At 50.2% G+C, this 12,897-nt stretch overlaps 1 protein-coding gene across 1 annotated transcript in view; it reads left to right on the forward strand.

The window, feature by feature from the left end:
• The first annotated feature begins 6,149 nt into the window (after positions 1-6,149).
• The window catches only part of Pard6b (par-6 family cell polarity regulator beta), a 20,626-nt gene continuing 13,878 nt past the window's right edge, over positions 6,150-12,897 (forward strand). The window contains exons 1-2 of the mRNA XM_021194045.2: positions 6,150-6,508; positions 12,362-12,584. Coding sequence (XP_021049704.1) covers positions 6,443-6,508; positions 12,362-12,584 — 289 coding nt within the window. The 5' untranslated portion in view covers positions 6,150-6,442. The remainder of the gene's footprint in view (positions 6,509-12,361; positions 12,585-12,897) is intronic.

Below are 12,897 nucleotides of genomic sequence, written 5' to 3' on the forward strand. Positions count from 1 at the left end.
AAAGAAAATATCTAATAAAAAAATGGGGAAAAAAAAAAGAAAGCATGCAGGGCCTGTGTTGAGACACTGAGAACTCTCATAAAAAGGCAGGCACATCTGCAAAGGGCAGAGGGAAGCAAAGACAGGGTCCTAAAGTTCACGGTCCAGCCCAAGCCAATCACTGAGCTCCAGAGTCAGTGAGAAACTCCATCTCAAACAATAAGGTGGAAGTGATAGAAAATAGATGTCAACCTGTGGCTTTCATGTGCAGGACATAATAACACACATATAATAACACACACATATAATAACACACACATATAATAACAAACACATATAATAATACATACACACAATTAGCTCACACCTGCAATTCTCACACTTTGGAAGCCTGAGGATCACTGTAAGTTGGAGATAGCCTGGGCTACACAGTCAGCTTCAGGCTAGCCTGAGCTACACTATGAAAGACCCTGTCTCAGAAACAAATAAAACCCTACCATTCAGAGCTGGAGAGACAGCTCGTCTGTCAAGTACACTGGCTGCTCTTCCAGCACCCACATGCAGCACACAGGCAACCAGAGGGTCTTTGGTACAGAGTTACAGGTAGGCTAAAACACACACACACACACACACAAAGAGCTAAAAAAAACAAAACCCACCATTCCAGGTTGACTGTTAGACTGTGAGGGAGAACTCTGTTCAAAAGTTTATCTAGGGGGGCTGGAGAGATGGCTCAGCGGTTAAGAGCGCTGACTGCTCTTCTGAAGGTCCTGAGTTCAATTCCCAGAACCACATGGTGGCTCACAACCATCTGTAATGAAAACTGATGCCCTCTTCTCATGTGTCTAAAGATAGCTACAATGTACTTACATATAATAAATAAATAAACCTTAAAAAAAAAAAAAGTTTATCTAGGGACAGTGATGGAAGAAGATGTCCAAACCTTTCTCTGGCCTCACATCTGTGACCATAAGTACATGCACATGGCTATGGGTATGACTGCGTGACTGTAATACACACACGCAAACACATAAGCACATACATGCACACATACATACTCACATGTACACACATACACAGGCACTCTCTCTTTCTCTCTCTCACACACACATACACACAGCATACCACTCACACAGATACACCACACACACACACACTCACTCACACACATACACATGCACAGGCACACACAGTCTCCCTCTCATACACTCTCACACACACACACATACACACACACACACTGTAGCCCCCTTGAAAACAAATACAAGGAGTTTTGCCACACCCCCACTTCATCTCTAGGTGGCTTGCTCAGAGCTGTTGGTAGGCACCATTAATGAATAAGCAGTAAAAGTCACGCAAGGCTGGCACCAACTTGGTAGTTTGCAAAGTAGTCTTGCTTGTGTCATTTCTCACCTGAAGGAAATGACATCTCAATTGCCATGGCCACCGCTATGGTCCCATTTCACAGAAAGGAGTGTTGAGTGCTTGAGAGAACAGGATCAACACAACCCAACCGGTGAGGAGCAGAGTAGGAACTTGAGTGAACTTGTCAGCCTAGAATCAAGCCAGGCCTTCCAACAACTGCCTCCTGAGACCACACTCTCTCCTGCCATGGAAGATTTTAAGATTAAATCAGTTAATCCATGGGTGCCTGCTAGGTTTCATATAAGCGCTAATACAACCATCACCTTTACCAACTCCTCTTGGGAAGAGTGTCTTGGCCAATGAGTGCTGTTGGGCCATGGAGCATGATGGGAAGACTAGTCTTCCAATCCCAGTCCACCCTGGTAACGTTGGGATGCCCATCACTCTTGGAGATCCCTTAGGAGCAAGAGAGCGTCGAGCTGGGGTAGTAAGACAACCTTATCCTGGGTCCAAGCTTACAGGCAGAGAAACTGGGTCCCAGAGCGGATTAAGGTCACAACACAAACCCAGGGTAGGACCAGAGCAAGGGCGACGCAAAGGTGGGAGCCTGGCCCAGATGACTCCCGAAAACAGGGGCAGCGAGCCTCTAAAAGGCAAATAATGGGCTCTGCCTCCCCACCAAACCAGCAACGCGTTATACGCCATTAACCAGAAAAGAGCATGTGACAGAATTCCACCTCGGCTAAAGGGCTTAGAATGCTTGGGTGAGCCGCCAGAGATTCATAAATATACACTTCAGCTCTTTCTCAAAAAAAATCATTAACTAGCTCCTTCAAGACTTTGACTTGAGCAACCAAAGAGAAGGAGCTCGGTGGAGATGGAGACATTCCTTGAAGAGATTGTACCGGCCCACCTCTGGGTTTTCCACACACCCCTTCTCTGAGAGCGAGAGGAGGAAGTCCACTATGTCAAATGTTAATTTAAAAAAAAATAAAATAAAATCGTGGAAATTTACAAACTGTTCCCACCAGGCAAGGTACATTTCTAAAGAATTTAACAGGGTGGGTCTGTAGTGTTGGTGCGTGTGTGTGTGTGTGTGTGTGTGTGTGTACACACACGTGTGTGCTTAAGGGTGTGTGCACCTGTGCCGGCCACAGGACAGCCTCAGGGGCCACTCCTCAAGTGCTGTTCACCTTTTTCTGAGATAAACGGGCTAGGCGGGCTGGTCAGTGCGCAGGCGCAGGGACCCTCCGTCCCTGTCTCCCTGGGGCTGGAATTACAAACATATTCCACCAGGACTTGATTTCTTCCCCTGTGGCTTCTGGGGATGGACAAACACTTGACCAACTAAGCCATGCCTGGACTGTTTTTTGGTTGTGTGTGTGCATATGTGTGTTTATATTTATCCTGTGGGTGTGTATGAGTGTGGGTGTGCACATGCTCAGGCATTTGTGTGGAGGTCTGAGGATAACTTGTGGGAGTCTGTTTCTGGGTTCCAGGGACGGAACTCACGTTGTGAGACTTTGTAGTGTCAGATCAACCGTTTGGCTGGCCTTGAACTCATACACCTGTCTACCTCTGGCTGTAAGTATGGCGGCTTGCACTAAATGAGGTCCAGCCCTTTCTTTCTTTCTTTTTTTCTTTCTTTCTTTCTTTCTTTTTTTTTTTTTTCCTTCCTCCCTTTCTTTCTTTCTTTTTTTCTTTCTTTCTTTCTTTCTTTTTTTTTTTTTTTTTGGTTTTTTTTCCGAGACAGGGTTTTTTTTTGTGTAGCCCTTATTTTTAATGACAGAGTCTCGATCTGTAGCCCAGATTGCCCTGAATGTAGGCAATCCACCTGCCTCACCCTCCTGAATGCTGGGATTACAAGCATTAAGTCATCAAGCCAGGCTGAGTGTTTATAACTCAAAAGACTACGTTGGAAGAGGATAAAGTGAAACTATAACCCTTGGCAAGGAGTCTCAGGGGTGGGATGGCGGTGTGTGGGTGCGGAGCTCCGGTGACCCTAGCCAGACTCACCATCTGGGGAGCCTGTAATTTACGGAGCCCGGTCAGGCAGTTACCTTACTCATCTCTCAACCCACTGAACACTAATTCTCAGAGCTTCTCAGGCCCCTTGTCAGTCCGGATCAGCTCTGGCTTGAGGATTTGGGGGCAGGGAGAGGAGGTGGGGAGGACGGAGGTTACAAATCAGTCTCTAAACCAAAGAGGCAGGAGGCAGGAGTTAATCCGCAGTTTCTCTGGTCTTCGGGCTTCTTAGGCCGAGCTGACAAGGCTCCCCTCCCCCACAGCACCTTTATCAAAGGCAAACTTTTCTACATTCCCTTCTTACACAGCCCTGGTTTGCAGCAGATCTGCGGGAGAGATCCAGGAAGCTCTGGCCTGGCCCTCCCTTCGAGAAAGGAAAGTTCAGGTAGTGAGGGATGCCACACCCGGGGGGAGGGGGGAGAGCGGATGTGACGGCAGCTTCAGGAATGCAGGGCCCACGCAGGTGCATTGGCACCCATGAGCTTCCTCCTCAAAGCAGCTGATAAAGGAGTCTCGATAGCAGTAATAGCAGCCACCCAACCATCCTCTGCACAGACTTGGGGCCACAGGTCCACAGTTCTCAAGGTGTGACCCGCTCAGGGCAGAGGCAGGAGAAAGGTGAGATTGGAGGTCCTGTGCGTGCTTTCTGGCACATCGGTTTTCAGAGTGGCCCTTGGGTCCGCCGGCACGGCACCTGGAAACCTCGCTAGGGGAATTTCCAAAGTCATGTTGTTCTCATGAAGGCGTTGCATCTCACCTTCCTTGTCTCAGAAGCAAATGATGGAGTTTTCCACAAAAGACATGACAAATGATGACATCATCTTTAACTGCTTGGAATACGTATGGTGCATTGTTTTAAACGCGTTTCTGGTTTAGTTCCAATACAATAAATACCCATAGGCATTCACAAACTTGGAGGTTCCCTGTAATGTTTCAAGGGGTCCTGGGACCCAAAGAGCTGATGCTGTTGGCCAGGGTTCCAGGCCTGTGGCTGCCCCTCAAAACCCCACATCTTCTTTCCACCACACAGGTATGGGTTGAGAAGGGAAGGCAGCCTAGAGATTCACCTTGGGGATAGTCTCTCTCTTTCTCTCTTCAGTGCTTCCACCCCAAAATGGCCAGGGAAACCTTAAAATCTCGCCTACCAACACCTGGTGAACTGATTCGTTCAAGGGGAAGGGGGCTTCTTATCTTTGAAGCTACAGGGTGTAGCCTGGAGACGGCACAGATTCGGCTTCTCTTGTCCCCAAATACATACATGAGCGCATGCCAGGAGACTGGCTCTCCCAGGGAGAATGAACAACTGAGCAAAGCCGGGGTACTCCCACCATTGGGTAGCTTTCATTGTACGTAGAGGAACGCTGTTTAAAGTGCACGTGCACGGAGGAAAACAGAAAAACTGGGCCCCATCACAGCGGAAAGAGGTTAGATTCTGTGGTCCAAGTGGAGAGAGTGGGCAGGAGTGAAAGCCCCTGATCAGCTAGCTCTTCAGCCCTCTGTGGGGTAGGAGGGTTGGTCGTACAGGGTCTCGACTTTCACTTTTCTCCTAGCGAGAGCAAGGCCAAATGGGTAAACAGAACACACAGAGAGGCAGCAGCCCCAGTGTGGGGCGCTCAGAGATTAGGAACTGCTGTTGTGTTACCCCGGGACACAGCTAGCTCGGTCACTGGGGGAACAGAACACAACCCAGAGGCTGGCATTGGTGCAAACAACAAACGGCCAAGAAATTGCTCCACGGAGACTTCAGCCCCAGAGGGCGGAGGGTGAGGCCCGCAGGGAGCCAGGGCCTGTGGGGAGCATCGCAGGCCTCAGCTCCCTGGTCCTCTCCTGATACCCAGGGCACCCCCCCCCCGACAGGGAAGATCTGGAGCAGTGGTTCTCAACCTGCCTAACGCTGTGACCTCGCATTGTGATGACCTCCAGCCATAAAATGATGTTCCTAGCTACTTAACTGTAATTTTGCTACTGTTATGAATCGCAGTGTAAAATATCTGTGTTTTCCAATGGTCTTAGGTGACCCGGGAGAAAGGGTCGTCCTGGGGTCAGGAGCCCACGGGTTGAGAAGCGCTGATCTAGGCGAAAGTGCAGTTTCCAGGCCGAGACGTCCCCCGACCCCCAAGCTTCTCCCTCTAATGACTGCTGCAGAAGCGGGAAAACTTGAATCTTTCGACCAGAGTTTCAGGGGGGCCGCCTAGAAGCCGCAGCACGGGGGCCCAGGCCGAAGAGGGGCCCCAGATGCCCAGCCACCCCACATCATCACGGCAAGGGAACGGCCGTATACACATTCCAAGCCGGTGACTAGGGCGCGCTAAAGATACGGGCGCTGCCGACCCGACCCGGCCGGCGAAAACGCTCGCGCGCATGCGCAAAATACACACCCTCCTGAACAGCAGTCCAGGTGCGCTCGCGCTTCCGGCCGGCCTTCCCCATTGCCTTCTCGGGGCGGAAACTCTACGGCCGGCGCATGCGTCCTGCTGCTCCCCCGGCTCGATCCAGAGAGGCCCCAAGAGCTTCAGGTGATCCCGCCCCTCCCTCGCAACGCAGGACCAATCGCGAGGGCTGTGGGCGGGGCTTCCCAAGCACGAGGCCCGCCCACGGGCCGCGCGAGCCCCGCAGGCCGCGTGCCGATTGGCTGACGCCGCGGGCGCAGGTGCGCGCTTCCCATTGGGGTGTGGGCGGAGCGCGCGAGCCGCGCGCCGAGGCTGCAGGTGAGCGCGCGCACGTGCCGCGGCCGCGCTCGGTGCACGAGCGCGCGCGCGCGTGTCCGCGGGGGAGGCAGCGGATAAGAGAAGCTGCGGCGGCTGTGGGGTTGCGCTCCGCCCTCTCCTCACCGCCGCGGCCGCCGCCGCCCCCGAGCCTCGCTGGGAGGGACCGGTGTCCCCGCCTGCTGCACTGGCAGTCGGATCCTCCAGGCCGCCGCGGAGCAACCGGCACTGCGCTGCGGGGACCTCAGCAGGTGCCGTGACGAGGCGCCGTGCGGCGCTTCGAGTCCCGAGCCCGCGCTCCGCGGCCCCGCCGCCCGCGCTCCCGAGGGCCGGCCCCCGACGAGGCCGCCGGCGGCCGGGCACTCAGCATGAACCGCGGCCACCGGCACGGGGCGAGCAGCGGCTGCCTGGGCACCATGGAGGTGAAGAGCAAGGTGCGCGGCCGGGCGGGGCGACGGGGGCGAGGGCTGGTGGGATGGTCGACGCGGGGCTGCCCCGTGAGGACGCAGGGTGGCGGGATGGTGGACCTCGGCTGTCCCTGTGGGAACGCGGGCGGAGGGCGAGCTGCTGGCCGAAGCACGTAGGAGAGAAACTTGGTGGAGCGCGGCGATGGGAGGCGTTTGCGTCTGCTCCGCTGCACAGCCCCTGTTTGCTATCCTTCATATTCCCGCCTTGCTTTTAGGGTGGGATGGGGACCGCTCCAGTGCAAGGTGATGGGATAGCTTTGGGGGATCCCTTCACCCCGGGCACGAGCCAGAGGCTTCTGGAACACCTTGTTGTCTTCTCATATAACCTTTTCTTGGGGTTCGGGGGTACATCGAGTAGAAGAGAGCTCTTTTTCCAGCCCTAACTTTGGTATGCGTCTAATCTATGAAATTAGCACTATCGCCTTACGCTGGTGCTGCGCTTGACAATTTGAGACGCTGCTACTGTTTTTCTTCCGACTCTTCATTCGGAATGCTTTCCTCCTTGGCGGGTCTGCCAGTCTTCTGTTTGTGACTTCAGTGTCCGTGGGATTCCTCAATCCCAAGGCCGGGTGAGCAGAGTAGCCCGTGGGGATTAGCTGGAGAATGCCTTCTTCCAAAAGGGGCTTTTCAGATGGAATTTGAAGGTGATCTGTAGCCACCGGAACATGTCGGCAAGCTTCTCCTGACTTTGAAAGGCCAGGAGGGACAGGATTATATAGCCTGGTTCTCCGAGAGTTTTGAAATGATAAGAAAACCTGCTCTTAAAGGGTGTGACTTCCCCCAAACTCTGCTGTAGGACCAGGTCTTGCCGATGGCTTTTTACTGAACAACTTGTAAAACGGTGGTAGAGGGCATTGCTGACCGTGAGAATTTAGGACAAAATTGTGGCTAGACACACAGAAAGAGCGGTGTATCCAACACTCACTGCAAAAATAAGAAGCGTGGTGATTAAGGGACCCCTGGGGGAATGTTGGTCCAGCGAGTGGGGTGAGTGAGGAAAGCTACCTGGAGCCTTTGTGGTTCCTGGGCTTGAGAGTTCTGTAACTAAGGATCACAGATCTACATTTGCTTCTAATTTGGGGGAATTTTTGTTTGTTTGTTTTCTTTTTGTTTTTGTTTTTTGTTTTGCTTTGTTGTTTGTAATCTCCTCTAACTATTGAGACTAGAACTAGAGAGTTCCAGACACAGTCTTAATGGAGGAGTGGGAGTAATTTATATATCAGATAGGGACTAGATTGAAACACAGATCTGTTTAATAATAACAGGACTGTTGGTGTTAGAGAGATGGCACTGCATTTACGAGTGTCCACTGCTCTTACAGGACAGCCGAGCTCAGTTCTCCGCACCCCTGCCAAGCAACTCACATCTGTAACTTTCTTTAAATTTACTATTTTATGTGTAAAAGTGCCTGCATGTATGTCTGTGTACCACCTGTATGCCTGGTGCTCTAGGAAGCCAGAATCCCAGAGGGAGTCGAGTCAGATCCCCTGGACCTGGAGTTAAAATAGTGAGCCACCTTGTGGGTGCTGGGACCCAAACCCAGAGCCTCTGGGTGAGCTGTGTTGCATTTAACCATGGAGCCTTCTCTCTAGCTCCAGAAGGTCTGGTGTTTTGGCTTCCCATGGCACCTACACATTACATACATAGACGGAGCTGCAGGTATACACATAATTGTTTTAGAATAAAACTGTATGATAGTTTTAAGGAACACACCCTTCCTGGCTGGGTTCTGCACAACAGCAAACAAAGTGACTTGTTAGTATAGGGAGATGACTGACTCCAGAAATGTCCGTCTTTTTCTCTAGCCATTTGTAGCTGTCAGCACACGAACTTTCTCCTGGCATCTCTTTGTAGTTTGTCTTGTGGGACTTGAGGTGAGGAAAGAAAACCACTTGTGATGTTGCATAATACCAACACTCAGTTTTATGGTCCTGATCTTGGTAGTGAGTCTTTAAATTTTTTTTTTTATCATTAAAAAAATGAGTAGAGATTTTAGGTGTGCCAATAAGTTAGACAGGAGTGGGTCTCTGGTGGAAGGAAACCGAGCTCTTGTGGACTGGAATTTCAAGCTTTTTGTTTTCCTTTTCCATCTACTGATTTTTGAATATTTTACATAGTTCTGTCCAAGGCGTGTGGTGTCTATTTCAGCTGCCATACCATACTTCTAGTGTGAACCTCCCCTAAACAGAAGCAGGGCGGTCAGAAGATACATCGGGAGATGCTGCCATGCTGTGTCTGTTAACAACAGACAGCATAGGCCAGAGTATGTTCACCCTGCTTGTGGGGTTTTGAGATGGCTTCCCCCACACACACACACACACTTCTGTGTAGCCCTGAGTGTTCTAGAGTACATTTATGTGTGTGCATGAGTGCAGGTGCCAACAGAGTCCAGAAAGGGGCGTTGGCTCTATGGAGTGAAGTTACAGGTGCTTGTGAGCTACCAGGCATGGGTGGAAACTAAACTTGGGTCCTCTGGAAGAGCAGTGCATGTTCTTTTGTTGTTGTTGTTGTTGTTGTTGTTGTTGATTTTAAGACAGGGTCTCTACATAGCCCTGGCTGTTCTAGAACTCTTTATGTAGATCAGGCTGAACTCAGATCCGGCTGCCTCTGTTGGGAGTAAGGTCATATGTTGCTAGTCTTACCTTAGCTCAGGTTTGTAAAAATAATTTCAGTTTATGCTATGTGAATGGTAAAAACTCACTTAAATTTTCATTACATTCTGATCATTTACTTGGTGTGATGAGTGTATGGGGATTCACAGGTACCGCAGTGTGAGTGGAGAGGTCAGAGGACAACTTTAGGAAGTTGGTTCTCACCGCCATGTGGGTCTTGGGTATTGGATTCAGGTTCTGAGGCTTGGCAGCAAGCACTTACCTACTGAACCATCTGCTGGTCCAGGGTCAGTGCTATAATATCACAGTTAAGCGATCCTAACCAGAACTGGACAGTGTGCGGGTCATAGGTAGGCTGTCCTGCACAGCAATAGTAGCATCAGCCAGGGACGGCACACACCTTTAACATCAGAATGTAGACGCAGAGGCAGGAGGATTTCTGAGTTCCGGGTCTGCCAGGACTACATAGAGAAGGAAACCCTGGCTATCTTGAAAAGAGAAAGAAAGAAAGAAACAATAGTGTCGGCTTTATTATCTTTGCTCTGGCTAGGAAGGGAGCAGTGGTACAGATAGGAAGAATTATGGAGAGTGTAAATAAGGGTCTAGTTAGAGGTGTGATACCAGCAGCTGGGTGATTTCTTTGGTAACTGATTTATCTTCCTGATTGTTTCTCCAGAAAGTCCTCTGTAATCATTTTGATATCCTTAGGTAACCTTGGTCTCAAGGGCAGGGGCTGCTACAGTGGAGCTTGATCGCCACCATACTCGGGCCTGGTTGCATCTCCACCACAGCCAAGATACCTGCCCCACAGACTCACACAGTCTGGGACACACCACTTCCTAATTGCTACTCATGGGCAAACACAGTATCAATAGTACTACTACTACACACACACACACACACACACACACACACACACACCCCGTGATCCCAGCTCTCACTGCAAGCTCAAGGGCAGCTAAAGCGACACAGGGAGAGCCTACCAAACAAAGCAAAAGTAGGGATGGAGAGATGGCTCAGTGGTTACAAGCACAGACTGCTCTTCCGTAGGACCAGGGTCCTTCCCCTTCCCTCCAAAACCCAAGTTCTAGGATATACCAACAGATGCTAGGAAACAGGTCCTTTTACATCTGGATCCCAAGCCAGAAAAACCACATGGTGGATAATTGTTGATTGGGTTCATTTTATCTCTATCTAATTTTTCTTCGTGTCTTAAAAAGTTCTTATAATCATGCTGTGCTGCAGAAGGTGACCCAGTCCCACCTTACCCTTTGCCAGCACTAGGGGGTTGGGCACAGTCTACTGTTAATATCTAAATATTTAAGCCAGAGAAGAAAGTTTTAAAGAGCATGAGTGCATGTGGAAGCTTTAGGGAAACCTAATGGGTCATTCGGTGTCTTCCCATTCAGACTCCAGGGGAGGGGGTGATAGCCTGCACTGTGTGGACTGTGGCTGCAGAAAATGGAGGAGAAACTGCCTTTGATAACATCGCCTAAGACTTACTGATATGAAGGGTGTTCCCTGGGTTTTATTTACTCTGAAGTATGTAGGTGTGACTAACTTTTTGAGAACTTTAAATATGAGTCACCTGATTTTCCTGACAAATGTTAGTGTTTATGTCTCAGGTATGCGTTTTGGAAACTTTGAATTTGTTAAGAGTTAGAAGTGGCCAGTGAATTTTGTTCTAATGTCAAACTGTGGATAGCAGAAGAGTGCTTGCAAGAGGAGGGTCAGCCGTAGGTAGAGAGAAGGCTTGATGGCTGGGTGCCCTGGGTTGCTGGTGGTTGTGAATGCCGGCTGGGAGAAGGGCCTTTCTCTGCCTGGCACCTGCTGTTCTGTGGAAAATTCGTGTCTCCTGGCTATCCTTGGAATTTATACAGAAAATGAGTCTGGCAGTCAAACATGTTTGGCGAACAGTTACACTGTGTGTGTGTGTGGGGGGCGTGTTTCTGGACCAAGAACCTTGCAAATGCAAAGTTCATATTCTACCACTAAGCTATAGCTCTAGCCTCAAATTAAAAAAAAAAAATTAACAATAGGATCTTAACTACCCCACCCCCACCCCTCGGATGAGCAAATGTCCCTCCCTCCCTTCCTCCCTCCCGTTCTTTTTCGAGACAGGGTTTCTCTGTGTAGTCTTGGCTGTCCTGGAACTCACTTTGTAGACCAGGCTGGCTTCGAACTCAGAAATCCGCCTGCCTCTGCCTCCCCTCCTGTCTTTGGTCCCCTCTGTTGACTGTGTTTTGCCTGCCTGCATGTGATGCGCACCATGTGTTCTGCTTGGTGCTCTTGGAGGTCAGACGAGAGCTTCGGATCCCTGGGCCTGGAGTGTTTGTGAGCCACCTTGTGGGTACCGAGTACTGAGCCCAGTTCCCTGCAAGAGTGGCACACACTCATGACTGCTGAGCCATCAGCCTAGCTCCTGGCATTTAACTGAGCATTTACTATGCCGTCTACCCAGTGACTCAGGCTGAGGCACTTTTTGAAGAAGGTAGATGAACCTTTCTTAGGGTCCCCGTTTGAGAGTGTGCCACTCCGGTCCCACAGGGAGTTTAATGTGTGGCCTTGAGGGACCTGGAAGGAAGATGGGAATGACAGAGGGTGCTTCCTACCTGTCCTGTGATCTTCTGCCTCCCAGAGGCCATTATTCTCCTCACCCTCTAATTGCTGACCTTTTGAAGCAGGCCAGCCTCCTGGTCCCAGAACACAAACATGTTCCTTAACCAGATCAGGCAGGATTCAGAGCTGATGTGTTAATGTGCTTTTTTTTTCCCCCCACATGAGCTTGGGGCCAGACCCTTCTTTCTTGTCTTTAAGCATATTCCTTACATGGTGACATCACTGATTTCATGACAAGAAGCTCAAAGTCCTTCTGATACACTCAGATGTGATTCTTACAGCCCATGAGAAGATGATTCATTTTATGGGGGCTGTTATTGTAGTGATAGGAAGTTAGGCCTGGGAATGCCTCTGGTGTCAGGCTTGGAGATGACAAAAGGGCTGTCACGTGAGACCCGGGCACGGGGGGATTGTAGCAGTGGTTCAGTTACTTCTTCCCTTTCTGCTCCTGGCAGTGAAGTTCACCACGGGGCTTTCTGTGGCCTCAGATTCAGAGATCCTCTTGCCTCCACCTCCCAAGTGGGATTAAAGCGTACACCGCCACAGCTGGCTAACTTTCTGCCTTCTAATGTGTTTGTTATATTCGTAGTTTGGAGCTGAGTTTCGTCGGTTTTCACTGGAAAGATCCAAGCCTGGAAAATTTGAAGAGTTTTACGGACTGCTGCAGCATGTTCACAAGATCCCCAATGTCGACGTGCTGGTGGGCTACGCAGATATCCACGGGGACCTGCTGCCCATAAATAATGACGACAACTACCACAAGGCAGTTTCCACCGCCAACCCACTGCTCAGGATTTTTATACAGAAGAAGGGTGAGTGCCTTTGTAGGAGCACGCACTTTAGGGGTATGGGGGGACTTGTGTGACATGATGCACCTGCCTCTGTGCAAGTCTTACCTCAAGAAGCTAAAGCACTATGTCACAGGCTTCATTAATGTCCAAGCTTTCTGAAAGTATGGGAGAAAAATCTGTGTTTTTAACCACAATCGAGACAAAGATAGTCCTGTAGGGGTTAAAGAACAGCTTGCAGGAGGCTAGGCAGCAGTGCTTCGAGCTGCAGGACCATCCTGGCTTTCCTTCTTAAAGTGTTATTTTTAAATTGTGTGTGTGTGTGTGTGTGTGTGTG

This window comes from Mus pahari, chromosome 3 (assembly GCF_900095145.1).
Source record: "Mus pahari chromosome 3, PAHARI_EIJ_v1.1, whole genome shotgun sequence".
In the NCBI taxonomy this organism is placed as follows: Eukaryota; Metazoa; Chordata; class Mammalia; order Rodentia; family Muridae; genus Mus; species Mus pahari.